Consider the following 22,713-nt stretch of genomic DNA (forward strand, 5'->3'; position numbering starts at 1 on the left):
CATGTATGTACGGTTGTACTTTTTCAACGGATGTCAATTATTGGATTTAAGTAGTATATATACACACACACATGGGTACTAAAATAGGAAGATATCAATTTTTCATTTTTAACTTTTCTTTAATACATAGTTTTGAATTTACAGTATAGCACCAACTTCCATCTAAACGACCACAAGGATTTAATTTACATTATCTTACCACATGCTTTTCATTTACAACATGATAAAATTCTTGAATATTGTTAATGATGAGTTTAGTTGGTAAAGCCTCACTTAAATCCAATATAAGAATTAATTCCTTTCCAAAGCTGGACGTGGGCAAGTGGGGGACAAGACCCATGCAAAGTGAAGGAGTTCCATTTAAGTTTATGGATCATACTGACGGTTGAGCAGTTCAACATTTTAAGAAAACTCCCATACAAAAATTCTTTCTTCTTTCTTGAATAAAACAGAATTTCTTCAATGAAACAGGCACCAATACAGAGTTAAAGGAAATGGAAGGAAAAAAAGAGGAAACTAAATAAAACTTTTTTCTTTTAGTAAAACGATATGTTCTTTTTCTTTTCTTTTTTTTTTTTTTGAAGGAAAGAATAGAATTCATTTCATTATAAATTTACAAAAGACTACCACATGCGGTAGTGATGGCAGCTTCCAACTGCTTAAAAAAATCCAGTAGGCTGTAGAGAACATAAAATCAGAGGGCAAGCCACTGGTTGCCTTTGAGATCAAACCTACTGCCCATTGACAAGAAGAGAAACCCCTATCAAGAGTAATCCCATAGCAGCCAATTGTAATGATGTGCAATAGCTAATAATTTGAAGAGTATTCAAAACTGTAATCATCGTGTATAAATTTGAATGATATGGTCCATAATATTATATATCGTACAAAGTAGGGGAGCTAAAGCATGATCATACCAAGTGGCTGGTAGCGGTACTAATTTCAACATATAAATCTCCCATTAATTACTCAAAGCGTATTTGCTTAAGCTAAATGATTACAGGTGCAGCCAATTAATTATTTATCACATTTTTTTTGTTCCATAATTTACGTTGCTATGATCACATTTGTTTTGTACACAAAATCTTAACCATAATAGTTAATTGGATAAGCTTTATAGATCATTTCAGGTATATATCCATTATCACTTGTAAAACGAAAAACCCATCAGTTTTCAACGCTTCTTTAATTATTAAATAAATTTCCATTTCGCAAAACCCTAAAAGGCCAAAGCGCGTGTTATTGATTCGCTGAGTCAATAGAAAAAAGGATTCAAAAGCTGTCCACATCTACGGGGAGATTGCAGGCAAACAATATTGCAAAGGGCAAAACTATTCAGAGAATAATATTCACTGCAGCCGACTGTAGAGTCTTAATCAAAGAAACAAGCGATCGTGATGAAATTGAAAGGGTAGTTTTTATTATTAAATTACTAGAAGAAAAGAAAATCGTGAGTTTATCCAGAAATTAAAGAAGGGCAAAACTGAATCAAACTCAATCTTCTGCGAACAATTCAAACATTTTTGCTTAGTGCTCAAGGTAGCCAACGGGGAAGCACTTTCTCCTACACGTTTTTGACAAAAAGGAAAGCGATTAGTTGAATGATACATCATACACGTATATTTAGTTTCAAATGTCAATGGACTATTATTTAATCACAGTATTTTTATATATGGAACCAAAGCAGCTAGCATCAGGATTCAAGCTATGGTGGTTAGTGATTGCTGCTTGCTAATTAATGGCTGCTCTAGAAATTCAGATTACTTCTCTAACACTTCATTTACTATTTGAAATATCTTGTGCTCTTAAAATTGAATTAGCCTTCAATTACCTTTTCTATTATTGAAGAGGTAGTAGCTTTCATATATTCCGTGAAATTTTCTACTTCTAGATGTCTCAAATTTCTTTTCCTTGTAAGCTTTAGTTGATGTTAGGATAAACTTTGTGAAGGATTTTTTTTTTTTTTTGAAAAGCAACTTGGTGAAGGAGTTAACATATTTGATTTGTTTTGTTTATTATTAAAATAAGATAATAGAAATTTGAACTTAATTCTTTAAACAATATAATATGTACAATGATGAACTCAGGATTTTGCGTGACTAAAGAGTAATTATAAAAATAATTATACAATATATATCAAGTTTTATACACATGATAAAGAAAATTAAAAATTGAAGGGTGACGACTGTCACCACCTATTATCCTCTTGATTTCTTTTTCACCTTTGAATATAATTTTATATATATATATATATATACTTATCCAACCATAACTAGTCGTTAACTATATATTCATTTAAGATTAACATAATCTATAGCTATATTTAAAAAGACTTCCTTACTTAACACTTTGTATTATTACTTTTTCTTTCTTTTTTTATGATTTTTTAACAATTATAATTAAATATTAAGTCATATTTAATAAATAGCATAATAGCACTTGAAATGTAATTATCTTTTCTTTACATTAAAAGTTAAAAAAATTTAAATCCAACTATTTACTTAAGAATAAATATATATACATGTCAATTACTGAATCAAATTATATAATATAATTTTCTTTTATCAAATTAAACTATATAGTTTTTATTTATAAAAGTTCAATTTTAATTTTTATAAATCTTAAATTTTAAAAAATAAGTTTTCTTATATTTAAATATGCTCTCCATTTTTCACTTTTTAAAATAAAAAATGCTAACTAATAAAATAACAATCTAAGGGAACTTAAATATGTCCATCGACATAACTATAGTGTTCATTTGCAAACATGGCAAGATGGAGGAAAAAGAAAAAAAAATAGACTCGTACATAGTCTTGCTAAGATATAAGTATGGCCTTAGGTAATGTTTGGTACAAAAGACGTGGGAGCATATTCTTGTAATATGCTCAATTAAACTAGATTGCAGTATTTATTTTATAACAAATCACTGCAATGAATGTGATTACAGTCTAAAATCAATACAATCAAATTGTATTGTACTCTGTAATATTATTAAAAATAATTTTACCTTTCAATGTTGTTACTTTGTTAGAAACATTTTATAATGTTATAATTTTTTTTATATAAATTTCGATGATGTCTTTTTATTATTCTCAATAATTATGGTGACTGTCAATAAAATTTATATAATCTTTTCAAAAAATTAAAATAAAATATATAATATATAAAATTATATTAAGAAATAAAATAAAATATATAAGATTATAATAAAAAAATAAAAATAAAATATATGATATTAAAAATATATTTAAAAGATGATATTATATAAAAATTAATAATAAAAAATACAAGAAATGATGATTACAATAACAATAATTATATATTTTGTAAAATAATATATTTTCATGTCAATGTACACCAACAATTAAATATAATAATATAATTACTATGCATATCCATTTTACAAAGTATTCTCAACTCAATTGAAAAAAAAATATTATCATCCCGAATACATCACACAAGTAACAAATTAGTCTTAAGAAGAAAGATTCTTTCATGCATTCAACATTTTCTTTGTTCGTATAATTTTAAATGCGAAGCTAAAAGATAGGTGGACTTGTCTCTCATGTTTTTTTGTTATATGTTATTAGACTTACTTCGAGGGGACAAGAGGATGTTCAACATCTACCAAGTCAAAACCATGCTTAAAGTCCAAAAGGCCGACTAGCATTTTTCCATTGAAAATTACTTTTTAAGTTGACTTTTTTAACAAAATAATTATGTAGCACAAATGTTCTGATTTTTATTATCCTTTCACTTAGGTTGCATATGGTATATTATTGGAAATATAATTTTTGAGAATGTGATTATTACTAGGAATATAACTTTGCAGCATTTGGCATAAGAAAGCAAAACAATCATTGTAGGGAATGTGATTGTTGAATGAATTATATTGTAGTGATTAGTTTGTAAGCTCGAGAATGTAAGGTAAATTGATAAAATTATCTTTATGTATTAAAAATATATAAGTTGAATAAATTTATAATTTTTAATATAAAAGTCAAATTTTAATATAAAGGTCAAATGCTTTATAGTCAAATTATATATTTTTTATAAAAGTTCAAATCCTTTATATTAAAATTTGACTATAAAGGATTTGACCTTTATATAAAGGTTAAATCCTTTATAACCCAAACACCTTTTCCTCTCAAATCCTCTCAATTTTTTAGTAAATTTTCTCCATTTTAAACTATTTTTTATATAAAAAACATAAGTTTTTCTCAAAACACTTTTAAATTTTTTTGAAACTTTGAATTAGGGTTTCATAAAACTCAAAGTCCAATCTCTCCAATTTTCGAATTTGGCAATGAAAATTGACCTAAATGTATTGGTGACGAGCTACCCTTCCTACCGGCGGTGAGAAAAAGGAGAAGAGAGCAAGGTGAAAAGAAGGAGAAAAAGGTAGGAAGGGAGAAAGTGAAGAACTAAAGAAGAAGAAGAGAAACGTTGGGAGGTTAAGTTGGGGAATAAAATTTTTTTTTACTTTCCATTTGATGAGGGATTACTTTTTCATCCCCAAAACATCAATCAAACGCTGTAATGTGCTTTCTTGCAAATGTCCCGCACTTACTATCAACCAAACGCCCCCTTACCTTTTTCCCCTTAAATCCAAGTTTGGGCTAGCGAATGGGCCTCGGGTAATGTGTGCCGCTTGGTTGAAAGCTCATGGAACCTTTCTATTCAACTTGGACTCCATACATGCGTTTGTCTTCAATTGGAATTAGGCCTAAACCCAGTTTTATCAGTACCATTTCCGTACTGAAAACTGCCTGTGCCCCATATCTTGCAGGTCCAAAGGTATAGTTGAGAATGTTCAGGGTTATTGATGGTCTTTTGGGCCTATGAGTACCGATCTAATCGAATGAATAATATAATAAATATTTTCTTAAATTAAACTTAATTTTCAACATAATTTTCCAAAAAGCCCATTAGAACTTTACTAAAAAAGGTAGTCATTACAAAAATTAAAATAAAAAGAAAAATTAATCAAAGTCTTGGTACTACAACTATAAAAGAGTTAGATTATATCAAGTTTTATACATTAAATAAGCGTTTTGATTTTTGAAATTATTAAAAATATTAAAATAAAGTCTTTATATTTCTAAAAATTTTTGAATAGTAAAATACTTTAAATTTTAAATATAAAATAGATAAATTTAAAATATTACATCAAATTATTAAGAATTTTATATCAGCAAATTACAAAATAAATATTAACTTTATTTATAAAATTTTGTATTTAAAATGTGAGATTATAGTAAAAATACATGGATACGGGTACATAGTAGTATGTTTAGAGCAAAATTAGTAACTTATTACTCGCTATAATAAATATTTGTGATGCTATGTGTCAGAGATTTGGGGCAGTCATCTCGAATGTCTCATAGCTTCATCAAAGACTTGCCGCGGCCCTGGTTCCTTATTCCTCCACTATTAAATGTCATTGATTTTTTTTTTGAAATATATGATTTTAAATTGTATAATAAAAATAAATTTTGATTTCTTAAATTTTATTTTTCATATTTCAAAATTTTAATTTAATATTTTTAAAAAATTTTAACCGTAATTGATAGAAGGGTTGGATTTGATAATATATAAAACATGGCTGTGTAGTAAAATTGTCGGCATATAAAATCCCAAACCACATAAATTTGGGGAAGAAATTGAGCTTTCGAAAATTTTATTTAAAGAAAATATTTGAAGGGTATTTAACAGCAGAAAGAAAGGAGGAGAGAGGTCCTGCGCATGTGTGGAGACTGGACCCAGACTGGGATGCCACCACAAAATGTTAACAAGAAAACACATGGCAGCCACATGAAATGGAAACAGAATTCTGGCTAGCGAGACGTGGCTGCCAACAACTCAGCACATAAAATCATTTGTCTTCCAGTCCTTGTAAAATATAAATTCGGAACAAGAGAAAGAAATACAATTAGATCTTGCAATTTGTTTTTTCATATATTTATCATGTAACTTAAAGTATTAATAGTTATTCAGATAATTATAAACATGACATTTAATTATATTAGGATCTTAAATACATATATGAAAATGTTTAATAATTGACTAATACAATTGGATATGACATAATATTTATTAAATTTGTAAGATTAAATTTTATATGAGATGACATGAATAACATGATTAATAGGATTAACATACAATTGACACAATTTATTTAAGATATGTATAATTCAAAAATAATTATATTATTACTCAAATTCATAATAAAATATTATAAATATCATAATATAATATAATTCAACATCAATAAATCTTAATTATAATATAAATATTTATATTTATATATATCAATAAATAATTTTTAATGATGTACTAAACATATCTACATGACATGTGAATATAATTAAATAAATAAATAACAAACAAATCATAAATTATTTTAATACACAATAATATATATAAATATATATATATTTTAAACGAATTAAACCAATAATAATTAATATACAAAATACAATTAGGTTAAACTCAAATCCATTTAAATTGATACGATATTCTTGTGGAATACAAAATTATCAAGTTTAAATCAAAAGCTTCCCTGTTTGATGAACTAATGATTAAGCAGGCGGTGTTGATTAAAGCAGGTCCCACATGCCAACGAAGATCAAAATTGGCGCTGATAAAGCAATTATCCTCTACTCTTCCACAAAGTTTCATTCCCAAACTCCCTTGCTTCCGCATATTGTACCTTTGTAAAATCAAATCTATTTTTCCTCGAAGAAAAGCCTGAGATATTGTTAAAACATGAGTCGGGTTTAAACTCGTAATTAGAGTTTGAGTTAAAATTCCTAATTAGAGGCAGTAAAAATTCTATTCCTAATTTGACTCTGATATGTAATTTAAGTGTACAAATAGGTACATATAATAACGAAATTTCATTCTCAAACCAATTCAATTCAAGTGTGGAATCAAAGAATTACAGGAAGCAGCATTTTTCGAAGCTTCTGCTCTGACTACAAGCCAGGGCAGCCACCAAAAAATCCTAGACCCGTCTGCAAGGTTTCAAGAAATTGAATCCGTCTACCTCCCAAGGGTCATCACTGACGTCTACACAATCCCACAAGTCTTGAACTCCACCCTCCTTCAACGGTTTTCTTGTTTCGTAAAAACATGCCAAGCTTAACGGTGAAACTCAGTAGCATCTTCTTCAAGTTTCAGCAAAGACACAAGCTAAATAATCTAACACAAGCTCCTCTTCACAATGTTGATCCTTTTGGCATAACTTCACGTCATGAGGAACCGACCATCCCCAGCAACCCTTCTTTCAATGATGGAGTTGCCACCAAGGACATCCACATCGATCCCTACTCATCGCTTTGCGTCCGCATATTCCTTCCAGAAACGGTTGTTAACTCAAACGAGGACAACGACAACAAAGATGTTAATTTTGTTTACAGAGGTTACTGTCCTCGGACAGGAAAAAAACACAAGAAACTACCGGTGATGTTACAGTTCCACGGCGGGGCTTTTGTTGGTGGAAGCAATGATAGTGTGGGGAATGATGTGTTTTGTAGGAGGATTGCCAAGCTTTGTGATGTGATCGTGGTTGCGGTTGGCTACAGGCTGGCACCAGAGAGTAGGTACCCGGCGGCGTTTGAGGATGGTTTGAAGGTGTTGAATTGGTTAGGGAAGCAGGCGAATTTGGCAGGGTGTGGGAGATGGATTGGGAATGGGAGAAGAAAAATAGATGCTCATGTTTTTGATGGATTTGGTGCGTCTATGGTTGAGCCTTGGTTGGCTGCTCATGGAGATCCCTCAAGGTATGTTTTCAGTTCTTTACTTTAATCAATTTGATTCAGTTTCATTCCTTCGACGGATGAGGAATTAGTTAGACTAATGAACTATGTTCATGTTTATTCTTCTTAATTTGAAGTGAAGTTACAATCAAGAGTAACCATAAGAGAATTCAGTTGAAAATTCCTATCAAACCTTAGATGCATTGAGTTTCTGTTTCCCATAAGACCCAAACTCTGTTTGGGTTACAGAGCATGATGTCAATTCTTGTGGTTAACATAAATGCATTAATCAAGAGAACAATATCATCCGTTCGTTCTCAAAGAATGAGCTTAGACTTAAAAGAGTTGATACTTCAAGCATGGGGATTGGGTGGGATTAAGGCCTAGAATTACAACCGTTTGATTGTGGATTTGCTAATTTTCTGGAAAGGCCAATTCTTGACTGCAATGTCTAGTCAAAACAATCTGAAAAAGGTCCCCTTTTCGTTCCTCTGGCTCTACATTTCTTGTTTAGTGACTAAATTCCCCTAGTCTGAGAAACTATTAAGAATGTGGCTTGAGAGAAAGATAATAAGCCCATTGTAAAGTAGAGAGTATTGAAGTTCAGATGACTCAACTTACCTAACGTAGTTTCAAACAAAACAAGTAGAAACTGATATTTGAAGTTTCATACGGTAACAAATTGCAACCAAAGTAAAATCGAGCTTTTAAATGTGTAGTGTTTACGATGACCAAATACAATAAACTTTTTACTAGAATTTTAGGACAGATGAACCTGCTCTTACGTTTAGAAGATGATGGAGTAATGTCCCTTGCTTGTAACTCTTTCAAACATTTTGGTAGCTACCTTTTAGGAGAAATAAACACTGAACAAAGCCTTGTCAAATTGCACATCACCAAGTTAAGTACCATGAGTTAGCTTAAATTTGGTACCATCTGCCCGGAACTTCCACAATAAACTTTAGAACTGCAGAAAACTTATAGCATTGTTTAAATAGGGACATGACATATTCAGTTTCCATTTTCCATGATAAGAAACAATATCCTGGGGGCTTGAGTGAAGTTTTGAAGACAATTCTTCTGACTTTCTCATTGAGATTCGTTAACTTTCATACTAGTCCTATTCTCCTACTCCAAAAGGGTGTTGTAATGAACATTTATGCCTTGTTTGTTAGTAGTATCATGCTGGCTAGTCAATCTAACTTGCTTGGAAACATGATTACTAACTCTCCTTCACTTTCATTTCTAGCTTCTGGTAATAATTTTCCATTCACCTTTTCTCTTGTTTCCTGTTCTATAAGGTAGTAATTGACTAACTTGGTCTTGTCATCAAAGCAGGTGTGTACTACTTGGGGCAAGCTGTGGTGCAAACATAGCAGACTATCTGGCTCGGAAGGCTGTTGAGGCTGGAAAGCTCTTGGATCCTGTCAAGGTGGTGGCACAAGTCTTGATGTATCCATTTTTCATTGGGAGCAATCCCACAAATTCTGAAATTAAACTGGCAAACTCCTACTTCTATGACAAGTCTATGTGCATGCTGGCGTGGAAACTTTTTCTGCCAGAGGAAAACTTCGACCTAGATCATCCAGCTGGCAACCCTTTAATCCCAGGGAGAGAGCCTCCACTGAAATTCATGCCCCCAACACTGACAGTTGTGGCCGAGAAAGACTGGATGAGGGATCGGGCAATTGCTTACTCTGAAGAACTTCGAAAAGTTAAGATAGACGCTCCCCTTCTTGAATACAAGGATGCTATTCATGAATTTGCCACACTTAATGTGCTCCTCCAGACGCCACAAGCACAAGCATGTGCAGAAGATATTGCTATATGGGTCAAGAAGTATATATCACATAGAGGCCATGAGTTTTCTTATTGATAGATCAAAAATGAAGAGAAACAAGTTAAGGGTGAAAAAATAGCATCAGAGCAAAAGAGTCAGTAATTTTGTATCAGGAGGAATAGAGTTTCAGGTTAAGTCTGCGGAATCGTTTATTCAGTAGCCTATCAGGGTGAGGGGCTTGTCCTCTTTTTGTACAAATGAGGTGTTTGTCTAATTCCTTAGGTTTTCAGATGCAATCTCTTCCTCGTTACAGTTCACTAGGAATATTCATTTGTTCATATTCTTTACCTCAATAGTGAGATGTCTAATACTATATGTGAGAATAAACTAAATGAGATCATTATTTGTTAGAAAATAGTGTATTTCATAAGGATTAAACATCCCATATTATCAAGATATAACAAAAGTGAATGCTTTATATATGAAAATAAAAATAAATAAGTTGGTGTGCACACATGATTGAGTTAGATTTTAAAAAATTTAAAATTTTCTTTTTAAGATTTTTTCTTTCTCAACTTCAAGTTTATTGAATCTTGAAAGATAACCGTTACAGTTTTTTTACTCTTAATTTTATATTTCAAAAAAATAAAAATTATATTTAAAAGATAATAATACCGCACTTCAAACCTTTTAATATTTTTACTTGCTTTATTTTATTTTCATTTGTTTCTCAATTTTTCTAACATTATTATTCCTTTTCTTTGTGATTTTAAATTTTAAAATTGCGCCCATCAACACTCACAACAATGTGCTCTTACTCAACTGTTTCTCTCTTTGGCTGAAACTGTCACTTGGTCCTGCTGACGAAAATAAAATAAATTAATCAGCCGGTACTAAGCATGTATTGCTTATCTTGCCGATGCCATGCCAGGCTTGTATCTATACCATCTTTCTTAATGGATATTTCTTCATGCATCAAAAGGAATATCCTATGCGATTTTCTTGGAACCCCATTGCACAAGCATCTACCAATCATTACCCAACACTTTCGATAAAGTAATCCTAGTTGTATTTTATATTAGCCTTTTGCAACAACAATCTCACAAGACGGCAGAAAGATGTGTTTTAGTTAATCTGTATACAAGAATAGTGACAGATTACAAGGAAATCAAAGTAAGTTGGCAACCGCGTCCCAATTGCTATCATTGCCTACTTCTATCGTTAACAAGACAGTCTAGTTGTTGACGATATTTAAGACAAAAGCTGAAAAACCAAAAAAAAAAACAAAAACAACTTGAGATAAATAAAGGGTGAAGACTTAGTTTTTTGGTTTGACTTGTGGTTCAGCTAGCCCCAAGATTAATTTGGTTGAACCTTGTTAAGTACCTGATGAAGGAAGCGACATTTAAACGAAGTTCCAAGGTTGTCTGGGAGTATAAGGCATATCTATAAGCTGCCACTCACGTAGGGAAGCAACTTCTAAGGTGTACAAAAATGAGATACTAGAAAGACAACGTAAAATTCGAAATTCCAAGGATTCCACGAAAATGATAGGGAGGAAATATACTCCAATTGCACTGTGTTCACATTGTCTATGCCCAGCAAAAGCAAGACACCTTTTAAAAATCATTATCTTGTGTACTTTCTATAGGCTTTGGATTGAAGGTATGACTTCGAAAGGTTCGCTCAACAAATGAGCACACATAAGTAGCCCTTGCACGTCAGATTAGTTCTTCAGAGGATCAAAGCTATGGAGCCTGTTCTGCGATTGCGACCTCGGCTCTATGGTGATAACAAAAGCAGTGAAGTGATGACTTTTGATCTCAATTTACCAGGCATTCAAATTTATCCCTTTAGTTGTCCAATTTATCAGAATTGGCCAATTTTTTATGAAACTAGAAACCATAAAAGGTTAAAGCAAGAACACCTTATGGATGTATCCATTGGTAGCAACGGTAACAGCGACAACAGCGACGGAAGTACTAATAGCTTGACTAGATTGCCAAGACTCCAATTCCGGGATCATGTATGGGCTTACGCGCAGAGATACTTAACAATCGTGGCTATGGAAGAAGCAGCTGTTGCCATGACGGGAGGCGACGAAAATGAAATCAAGGAAGAAGAGGGTGGAGAAGGGATGAGACTGCTCCAACAACTCATTACTTGTGCGGAGGCAGTGGCTTATCGTGACAAAATACATGCTTCAGCATTACTGTCAGAGCTCAGGGCTAATGCCCTTGCCTTTGGAACTTCATTCCAGCGAGTTGCTTCCTGCTTTGTCCAGGGACTTGCTGACCGTCTCGCTTTGGTTCAACCACAAAGGGCGGTTGGAGTGGTAGGAGCACTTGCAAAAGCAAAGGCTGCTACATTTGAGAAAGATGAAGCCTTAAGCCTTGTCTATGAATTATGTCCGCAAATCCAATTCGGTCATTTTGTAGCGAATGCATCAATATTGGAAGCCTTTGAGGGAGAGAGTTTTGTTCATGTTGTGGACTTAGGTATGACACTTGGCCTGCCCCGTGGCCACCAATGGTGCCACTTAATGCAGAGCCTAGTCCACCGTGCAGGCCACCCACCTAAACGTCTTCGAATAACAGGAGTCGGAACCTGCTCTGAACGCCTCCAAGCAATTGGGGATGATCTAGAGCACTATGCAAAAAGCTTGAAATTGAACTTTGAGTTTTCCGTCGTGGAAAGCAATTTAGAAAACCTGAAACCTGAAGATTTCAACACATCGGGTGATGAGGCCTTGGTCATCAACAGCATTCTTCAATTGCATTGTGTAGTGAAAGAGAGCCGAGGAGCATTAAACTCAGTTCTACAAAAGCTCCGTGAATTATCTCCCAAGCTTCTCATTCTAGTAGAGCAAGACTCGAGTCATAACGGGCCTTTCTTTCTTGGCAGATTCATGGAAGCATTGCATTATTATTCAGCTATATTTGACTCGCTAGACGCAATGCTGCCCAAGTATGACACTAGACGTGCCAAAATGGAGCAATTCTATTTTGCAGAAGAGATAAAGAACATTGTAAGCTGTGAGGGGCCAGATAGAATTGAAAGGCATGAAAGGGTTGATCAATGGCGAAGGAGGATGAGCCGGGCTGGTTTCCAACCTGCGCCTATCAAGATGATAACGCAGGCAAAGCAGTGGCTAGAAAAGATTAAGGTTTGTGAGGGTAACACGATTGTGGAAGATAAAGGGTGCTTGGTTCTCGGCTGGAAATCAAAGCCCATTATTGCAGCTTCTTGCTGGAAATAACCTTTTGATTCAAGGACTCTGAACGAGGAATGATGTTACTTGACTACTAAAGAAAGATGAAAAGCCCATCTGCGATAAGTAACCTGGGGGTTGTGGAAGGCATGGAGCAATAGTGATCTCACATGGGGAAACAACTGCTACTTTGGTTTAAGTTCACCAAATCAAAAAAAAAAAAAAAAACTTTGAAAATAAAGATAATAAAGTAACGTGAATAAATAGGACATCAAGCCCATTTTATGTAACATTCTTGTGTTATTAAGTGCGTGAAAGAAAATTATAAACGTTTGTTTTTAACCAATACATCAAATTAATTTCTATCTATTAAAAAGTTACTATCAGATGAAATTTTAATGCTTTTAATTTATTATTAATTGAGCATTCTTAATTCATATTATTGATTATTTTTTATGAAATTCTTTGATCATTGATCACTATGTTTATATTATAAATTAAAATAAATTAAATATATTTATCTAACAATTAAGAATATTTATAATTAAAACTTCATTTATTTCACATTTGAGTATTTTATTTATTAATTGATGTATGGTTTTTATTTAAAAAATATTTAAATTCTTTTCTTCCAATTAAAAAAAAAACCCCACTTATCTCCGCTTTAAATGATGCAAACTGAGCATCGAGAGGCATTTGGTCGAACAACTTGGCGGCATACAGTTTGGCTCATGCGTTAAAACGCACCGTCTCGAAGAAGAACTCCATTAGGTTGGACCCAGAGTTCTTACTAACCTGTTAAACCATGTAAGGCCACGTGTCCGGTGGATATTCTGTAGTGTATGGACCTCTCTCCCCACTGTCTTTTCCTCAGAAATTCTGAGGGCGTGGATAAGACCCACTCCACAGATAATCTCATCCCAATTTTCAAAGAAGAAAAGACAGTTAGCAGTTATCAAGACACGAAAAGTTTTGAAGGCAAAAAAAAAAAAAAAGAGGAAGGAAACGGTTTTGTGTGTCAAAAATGGAGGTGGGTATGTCGCTAAATGCGCTGGTGAGGCTTCCTTTGTCGAGTACTTCAAGAACCCACCACGAATCACTCGATGGGTTGGTGAAGCACTCGCTCTTCAGTTCCAGAACAACGACGTGGCAGCAGCAGAGTCAGAGACGGCAACAGAGAGGAGGGATGCTGGTGGTAGAAGCCAAGGGGAAAAAAGGAATGGCAGCTCGTCAGTTTCAAAGGCCTCCGCCTCCTCCTATGCCTAAGATTGAAGACGATGGCAACCCTCGCTTTGTCATCTTCATCCGCATGGCTGGTGTTCGTCTCTTTTCTTCATTTCATTAGGGGCTTTCTTTTGTTTATTTATCCTTTCTTCCAATCTTCTGTTGGAGTTACAAGGTTCTTGTATAATTGCAAATTGACAACCTGAAATAGAAAAGTAAAGTTGAGGCAGAGGTAAAAAAAAAAGGTTCTGTATTTAAGTTTGAGTTTAAAAACAAAGTTGCATTGATGTGTTGATAGCTAATATCAATTAAACTTTTTGATGGATAGAAATATCTTAGATAGTATTTAAAATAATTTTAATACGACAACAGCTCTCTTTTATAGCAGCTTAATTGCTCAGGCCAAGTAGGCTCAAGCTTATAGTTTCAACCTTTATTTATAATGTTTTACACTTTTGCTTTAGTGGTTGCTGCAATTTTTTTTCTGGAAAACCCATATCAAGACGGAGTCATGGACAAGAGAAAGAAAATTACTCCTTAAGATCTCGTTAACCTCATCTGGGCTTGGTGCTAACCATCCACCTGTTGGAAAAAGAAATCCATAGATTTTCATCTGTATGCTATGAATTTTTTTACTTAATCTGAACTTTAGAAGAAATTGTAGAATAGTCACATGTTCGTTGAGTTAAAGTCTCATTACTCTCGTTGCAGGTCAATCTTTGGTACCCGCTTAGTCTCATAACAGGTGGCACCACTGCTAAAATCATGGTGGCAGCAAAGGATAATTTCCTCGGAAAATACATCTACAAAGATACACTTGCTAGAAATCTTGCAGCAGTTATATACAGAGTAAACTAAATTCTCTATACCTTGATATTGTCTCTTCATAAGATAATTATGTTTCTAAGAATCGAGAGTTGTTTAGTCTTTATGGATATGATTGTTTGGTCCAGAGTAACTGCCAGCCTCTTTTTTATTTTATAGTTACGTTGCTATTTGGTTTTCTTCATTTTTTGGGGGGCTATTAAATGCTTTTACTTTCTTCAGTATTTCGTAAGGACAAAGAAGTTAGCGTAATGTGATCTTTAACTCTGTCATTACTTATTGCTATTCCTTTTTTTAGAATGCATAATGCATGTATGTCCTTTTTTGCGACAAATGAGGAGATAACGCTTTCTGCTCTAAGGAATGATGACTTGATTCCAGAATGTTAGTGTCAAACTCTATGGACTCATGGAATCTAAAATCTACATTTTGGAAATCACCTCCAAGTTGTTGTTCTAGTTTGTTGTTTTGTATTAGTCTATGCTGTAAGGAAAGAACTTAGTTTGAATACTTGGGTTTTTAGCAGATCAACCCTCATGACTATATTTATTATGAGATTTGAAGCTTTTCCTTTTGATGTTAATAGAATTCCTACCAGTTTTAGCACCATTTTGATAACATATTTATGTTTCACTTACCAGAGATAACTTTTGTATCTTGACTTTGCATTATTTTCAACCTAGTTTCAAGTGTGCTGACTACTGGGCCTCTTTTCGAATAGGATGAGAAGGAGATACAAAAGACAGCTTTTAAACAATTCCGTGTATTGCAATCTGCAACTGACTTCAGATATGGCTACAAACTTGTTGTAAAGTTCCTGTTACTCCCATCCTATATTATATAAAATTTAGTTGATGGTTGGTTTTCCTAATTATGGTCAAAACTATTCATTTTATCCCCAATAAGATGATGGAGAAATTCGCCAATTCATTTTCTGAATTGTGTGCTCTAAATGTACAGGAAAATGGTAACGTGAGATCTGCGCTTTCTACCAATGATGTTATCGAGGTGAGCATAAAATTTTTTGGGTTCTATCGTTCTAACTTATCAAACTCTACATTACTTGTCTTAACTCTTAGTTAATTTTAGTTACCAGATTCTTGGAGAAGTGTTAAGATTTTAGCTGGCAGTATAGACTGAGTTTATATTAGAACTTTTTTTACAGCTGTGGTCTACTAGTTCTTTTCTGCTTTTGATTTTCCATTCAGATTTGAATTACAAAAATTTCCCTTTTTCTACTCCTAATATGCTTTTATTCCAAATTGATTTCAGCTTCCAACACAAGACCAGCTTAAAACAGTTCTTGATAAAGTGAAAGACTTCTTTGGCGATGCAAAAGATTCTTTTGGAAAGATAACAGCGCTAAATTCTGGCTCAGATGAGGAGTCAGAGGAAAAAACTGCAGAAAAAACCAAGTAAGTGTAGTGGATATTAGTAGTTAAAAGAAAGAAAGTTAAATAAATATTTCACTGCCATAGTTTTTGAAGTGCGAGACCGTCTTTATCATTATGTGTTGCCCTTAGTTTGATTTCATTGGCGGGTTGGAATGATTTTTCTTCTACTTTTGTTTCACTTACCAGGGTTAGAGGTTGAGGATAGACTAGCCATTTGATTGTGATAGTCATTGGTCCTGGATATGGATGCTTCATGAGCTACAGGAATGTGCCAAGCAAAAGTGATGAGCACCAAAAACCTGCTGCAAAGTTTTGGTCTTGGATCCATGTTTATTGAGCATGAATTTTCTGTCAGTAACTTCTAAGTGCCAATCAAGCATATTCTGCACATATATCAAATACTTGAAGTATATTACCACTTTATGGAATGAAATATCCGGTGAGCACTGGGAACATTACATAGGGGAGAATTATTTTGTTATAAATATTAAAACATTATTAGATGGACGACAGCAATTGAAAGAGAACTACTTTTATCAATATGACCCCAGGAGCTCACTTTTGACCATCAATTCATTATTCCAATTAAATCGGTAGTCCTTTGTTCACCGTTGGGACTAGTACTAGAGGGTTTCTTTTTCTTGTAGCTAGACCAAAAATCTCATTAAGGTCCACATCATCAGTGCCAACACCTTGAGGCAATGCCCAATCAAAATGAAACAAGAGCCGAGCAAGTGCAATCTCAACTGTTGCCAGACCAAAGGTGTAACCAGGGCAACCTCGTCTACCACCGCCAAATGGTAAAAATCTAAAGTCTTGATCCTTGACATCAACGTCTGTATCCTCAAACCTCTTAGGATTATATTCCAGAGGACTCTCCCATGAATTCGGGTCCCTTCCTATAGCATAGGTATTGATAAGGACTCGAGTTTTGGCAGGTATTTTGTAGCCATCAAGAATGCATTCATCCATGGATTCTCGTGGAACAAGTAAAGGTACCGATGGATGCAATCTCATTGTCTCCTTGATCGCAGCTTTCATGTAGTGAAGTTGCGGTAGATGGCTTTCATCAACTTTTCCGGTTCTACCTGCAATGCTTCGAACCTCTCGTTGTGCTTTCTTCATCAATTCCGGGTGTCTAGCCAACTCTGTCATTGTCCATTCTAGGGTTGCAGCTGTTGTATCAGTTCCAGCAACGAACATGTCCTGTTGAAAAATGCATTTTAGTAGGGAGAACTCAATCATTGACTATTGTGCTATATGAACTCTGAAGTCTGACCCCGGACCACTTTGTAATCGAATCTTTCGCAACGAAAGAAAAGACTCTACAGTGCTCATAGTCCAAACTCCAAACGCATTCACGTGTGGTCTCAGTCCTTAGGTTTTCTTGGGCTTGACTCTTAATCACCATTACATGCTAGGAACAACTATGGTAGTAGGCTCTGCATCCGTGGAAAATATGCAAGTGAATTAATGCCTTTATCTGGTGAAATTTATTTCATGTGCGTTTTACTTACTTTATTAATAAAATTTCAACAAGTAGTTGAGTACTGCACAAATTTCCAGGCTTACAGAAAAAAAACTATGGTACTAGACTCAATAATACAGCCTGTAGGACCAGCAATAGGAGGTGTCCTAAGCCCGTATTCCGCGGTATCAAATTCATAAAATGTAATTGTTATTTTTTATTCACAAAAAATGCTTTTATGTACTTGAATAAAAATACAAAACTTTGTACGCGACATAGGTTGACGTAATTGATAAAATTGTTCACTTACTTCAAGTAATTAATAGTTATTAAAGTTATTAAAATAACACTCAAAATTAATTGAAAGTTGAAACCTTTTAAACACCTAAAGTCGTCCCCAAGCAGTACCTAACCACGAATATGGTGTTCTCAGGTCAAAAATGTAAAAGGCCGTGGCCGACGGATGAAGGGAAAGACTGGTCCTATATTAATTAATACCTCTTTGTTCTTACATCATTATCCTGCCTAACATTTTTGCGTATCAGATAAATACACTTCCTTGACTTTAAAACAAAACCACGACCATGACAGACGACGTGATCTTATTAAACTCCTGCATGCAACAATAGTGTCCACATCCATCCCTCTTATATTGATATATATAATACCTGCTTCGCTAAACTCAAACGGAGTCATCATTACCAACGCCAACTCAACTCACTGCAAACTACAAACCGGGAAATGAAAAGACAGAAATAAAGGGGGAGGAATTAATATTTACCAGAACAAGAGCTTTGAGATTATCATCTGTAACGGGCACTTCCAGGTCATCCCGTTTTTGCACCCTTAACAAAACATCTACGAAATCCTCTTTGTTCCCTTCCTGCCCTCTCCAGCGCAAATGCTCCTCTATTATCTCATCGCAAACCCTCCTTAACTCTTCCAAATTCTTCATCAACCTCTTCTTGTACCCACTCACTGAGTGAACCCACTCCCACTCGGGAAAAAAGTCGCCTATGCACAGCCCAGCGAACAGCTCCTGCGTCTCGGTCAGCACCCCAGCCAAATGTCTCTTTTGCCCTTCTGACCCTACCCCTTCCGTGAACCTCCTTCCAAATGCCACTCGACATAGGATATCATTCGCCAAGGAGAAGAAAAGCTCGCTTACGTTGACCTCTGACTCCGATCGAGTTGACAACGCCGTGAGCAACCGGTTCACCTCTTCGTCTCGTACGAGTTTGAAAGAACTGACACGCTTCGAGCTGAGCAGCTCGGTGACGCAAATTTTTCTAGCTTGACGCCAGTAAGGGCCGTAAGGGGAAAACGTGACGTCAGAGGAATTGAAGGAAAGGTATTGAGCGGAGACGAGTTGAGGGCGATTGGCGAAGACGTGGTCGTGGGTCTTGAGAATCAGTCGAGCGAGTTGAGCCGAGGAGACGACGATGGTGGGAACTTGGCCGAGTTGGAGGTAGATTATGGGACCGAGTTTTTGAGCTAGTTCAGAGAAGGTGTGATGTGGCATGTCAGTGAGGAGGTGAAGGTGACCAATTATGGGGAGTCTTGTCGGTGAGGGTGGCGCTACTGACCTTGACTGTGAGTTTAGCTTCGACCTGTAGTTTGCATCCAACTTTCGTCTGTAAAGGATGAAGTAGAGGGGGACAAGCAAGAGTAGGAGAGAAAGGAAAATGGTTTGAGGGGTAAAATGGTCCATTTGCTTAATGGAAGTAACTATTGTATCAGGCCTGTAAGAGCTAGATACGAAGAAAAGCACAAAGGCTTTACGGGTTATATCGACGGCGAACTATTTTGTTATGACTGAAATAACCCTCTTGTTGCGCGTGTTCCACGTTAGAACAAGGGGTATATTTGAGAAATGATGTTGATGCAGATAGATAGCTACTTTGAATAGAGACCAACTACCATTCTAACAAAGTTGAATTCTACAACTTAAAGATACAGGTGCAGAGCTGTCCAAGCATTCTATCTTGTCTTGGCTCTTATGTATATTTATGTCCGAAATTTAAGTTCAAAATGGGATGTGCCCAATTTTACGATCCACACACAAAAAATATAATGATTCTAAATAGTTACAACAAGTGCCATTCCAATTCTCTTTGTGGACTTGATTTTTGCATACGGAGTTTCCTTCCATTTATGTTTATCCAATTCTCTGGCTGCTCTTTGTCTTTTGATTAGATATTTTGCCATTCTTTGCTTGCCCATCTTTATGTTGGCTTACATTTTTATATGTATCGTTCCTTTTCATTTTCCTTTTTATTTGTTGCGATTTAGTCTATGTTTGGGATTTCTTCTCTATTTTTTGACTCTATGCGTGGGTTTTATTTTTTTAATCGCTTCTGCTTTGTCTTGCTGATGGTTTTTGTTTGCTCTTGACCATTTTGGAATTTAGGATTTCTTTGTCTTTTATGCTTTGTGGCTTTTTAGTATTTTTTTTTATCGTGGTTTTGGATTTGTCACGATTTAGGGTTTATTTTTACCAAAAACAATTATTATGGGCTTTTAGTATTTGTGGTTCTTTATTTATTTTGATTTAGGGGTTTTTTATTCGAAAGATTTTTTTTGCGTGTTTAGCAATTTCTACCTATATGATTGTTATATGTGTATCAATGTTGTGCACTCAACAGTATTCTTTCATAGTCAAGCTCTTGTTTTTGTTAAAGATTTAAATCATACGTAACGAAATATTATTAAAATTTTAATCCCTTAAGTCATGGACTACTTTAATTGAAATTAATTTAGATCACATCCAATTGAAGTCAAATTAATTTCAAGAATTCACCTTATGTGTGTGACCCATTAAGTTCCTAACATGTTGATAATAAATATAAATTAATTCAATTAAGAATTTATATTTATATTTATAGATCATGAGCAGTATCTAGCAATACATTATGACCATCCAAATGTTAAAAAAGTCAAGATAATTTAACTAATCTTTCAGTGTAGTATATCTCATTGTAATTCAATCATTTCATCATATATCCTAAATAGATAGAAAGTTTGGCTCGATGTCTACTTTTTAACTTATCCATATTAGTCTTGCAGCTTCTATATTGACATTGTCTTAGTCAAGGACTTTTAATCAATATAAGTCAGTAGCAAATGAGATATGTCCCCTTTAAATCACTTGAAGTGATAAATCCTTTCTGGACTACTTATTCATCTTCACATGTTTCATGCTATACTCAAAAGCACCTTATTTAAGCATTTAATTACCTTCAGACCTGTAAAGGTGAAATCAAAGCATGACAATTCACATACAAGATGACCTGATATCATAAGTCTAAGGATTACTTACACTACTAACACATAAAAGTATTTTCGCAAACACTTAAGTGAAATCCCAAATGAAACTCTCATAGTGGGTCATGTTCAGTAAACTTGTTTTTTAACAAGTACCCACATACTATCCCTAAGTATCTCACATACTTTAACTATGAGATCAATTGCTTACTTCTAAAGTAAGAAGGCTTAATATGAACTAACTTTTGAGCATTGTCAATACCTTTATTCTTGACAATACAATGACTAGGAACATATTTAGGAACAAGGTTTTTATCCATAAGAATCTCATAATTATAACCTTTATAATTTCTTTGCAAAGCCATTATGTTCCAAAGACGTTATCTACATAAGTCTCTCATAACTTTTTATAAATAAACCCATGAATAAAGAAATACCTCATATATTATATAAAATATGCATAATGTATTTAACATGAAATATGATTAATTAATGTAGTATTTTATAAACACAAAATCGATTGGCTTGTAGAGCTTACACTAACCGTTTTGTTTTTTTTTTGTTTCCTCATTTGTTTTTTTTTTAATTTTCTTTTTTACAGTAAACTTTGGTCATGGGATTGCTTATTCAGGTGCGGTCCAGTTTCGATGTATAATTTATCTCAAGTTGAACATTTGGCTTTATAACCATTATTGTTTGAACTTTGAAATTAGATGGTTTGATTTTCCTTTTAGACATGTTTTTGTTCTTTTTTCCTTTTTAGTTTTCTTTTACAATGAGTTTACACTAAATAATTGTTTGTTTATATGAGGTTAACTCTCAAATCAGTTTCTCTCTGACATTATCACATTAATGCACATAGTTGATCAGGAATTATAGATGATGAATTTCGTATTTGCTCAGTCAACTTTCTTCCACTTCTCATTTAATGTTGCCTAGCATTCATGACATTAGTATTACCTTTAGTATAAATTAGCACTCATGATATTGTGTAAGATACATGAATTACCTTTATATTCTATCCAAACAAGCATTATATATTTGCTCTACCATATAAGGGTTTAGGGGTTATTATTAAACATCACAAAAAAAATTAAATTTTAGTCCATAAAAAGTGATAATAATCTACTACATAACTAATGACTCATTTATTATTCAACATTTATCACTAATATGGATTATTAGACTTAATTAGTGTTTAGAGAAACTATAACTAGATTTTGTCCACATTATCTGATTTTGCAATGCATTATCTGTTTTTGCTCATTTGGTTTATTATTAAACTTTTCAATTGCAGTGTATTATCTATTTTTGCTCTTTTGGCTTTATATTAAATTATTTTTCTTTGACTCACTATTTATGTGTTATTGAGTCAAGCACCAATTTTATATGTTTTTATTTTTTTTTTGTCTCCTCATTTGTTTTCTTCAAAATTTCTTTTTTTTTTCTTGCAACAAACTTTAGTAAGACGATTGCTTATTCAAGTGTGGTCAAGTTTCAAATAACAATTTATTTAAAGTTAAACATTTGGCTTTATAATGATTACTGTTTGGATTTTCAAGTTTAATTCTTTGGTTTTTTTAAGATTGTTTGTTTATTTGAAGCTAACTCTTAAATCAGCTTCTGTGTGGTATTATGACATTAATCCACATAATTTATCAAGCATTATGAATGATAGTTTTTTTTTTGCATTCGCTTGCTTCTTTCTCAGGTTAATGGATCTTACCCTTTTAGTTTTTTTTTTTCTGTTTTGGATTTAATATGATGGTTTTCCTATGCTTGTTTTT

General features: G+C 33.8%; 3 protein-coding genes and 1 pseudogene across 3 annotated transcripts; 3 read left to right on the top strand and 1 right to left on the bottom strand.

The window, feature by feature from the left end:
* The first annotated feature begins 6,940 nt into the window (after nucleotides 1–6,940).
* LOC110423310 (putative carboxylesterase 11) lies at nucleotides 6,941–9,976 on the top strand. Its single transcript, XM_021437497.1, has 2 exons — nucleotides 6,941–7,784; nucleotides 9,099–9,976. The coding sequence occupies exons 1-2, from the start codon at nucleotides 7,135–7,137 to the stop codon at nucleotides 9,634–9,636; spliced, it is 1,188 nt and encodes a 395-aa protein (XP_021293172.1). The 5' UTR covers nucleotides 6,941–7,134; the 3' UTR covers nucleotides 9,637–9,976.
* Nucleotides 9,977–11,275: 1,299 nt separating this feature from the next.
* Nucleotides 11,276–12,799, top strand: LOC110423574 (GRAS family protein RAD1 pseudogene; annotated as a pseudogene).
* Nucleotides 12,800–13,561: 762 nt separating this feature from the next.
* On the top strand, nucleotides 13,562–16,219 carry LOC110423045 (multidrug resistance protein). Its single transcript, XM_021437144.2, has 5 exons — nucleotides 13,562–14,069; nucleotides 14,687–14,824; nucleotides 15,522–15,608; nucleotides 15,761–15,808; nucleotides 16,073–16,219. Exons 1-5 carry the CDS (start codon nucleotides 13,776–13,778, stop codon nucleotides 16,217–16,219), a joined length of 714 nt encoding a protein of 237 aa, XP_021292819.2. The 5' UTR covers nucleotides 13,562–13,775.
* A 365-nt stretch (nucleotides 16,220–16,584) lies between these two features.
* On the bottom strand, nucleotides 16,585–19,746 carry LOC110423044 (tryptamine 5-hydroxylase-like). The gene is made up of 2 exons (XM_021437143.2): nucleotides 18,444–19,746; nucleotides 16,585–17,400 (listed from the first exon to the last, which is right to left on the bottom strand). The coding sequence occupies exons 1-2, from the start codon at nucleotides 19,371–19,373 to the stop codon at nucleotides 16,780–16,782; spliced, it is 1,551 nt and encodes a 516-aa protein (XP_021292818.1). The 5' UTR covers nucleotides 19,374–19,746; the 3' UTR covers nucleotides 16,585–16,779.
* Nucleotides 19,747–22,713: the final 2,967 nt, after the last annotated feature.

The sequence above is a fragment of the Theobroma umbraticum genome, unplaced genomic scaffold (assembly GCF_002168275.2).
Source record: "Theobroma umbraticum cultivar Fairchild unplaced genomic scaffold, ASM216827v3 scaffold_20.0, whole genome shotgun sequence".
NCBI classification, from domain to species: Eukaryota; Viridiplantae; Streptophyta; class Magnoliopsida; order Malvales; family Malvaceae; genus Theobroma; species Theobroma umbraticum.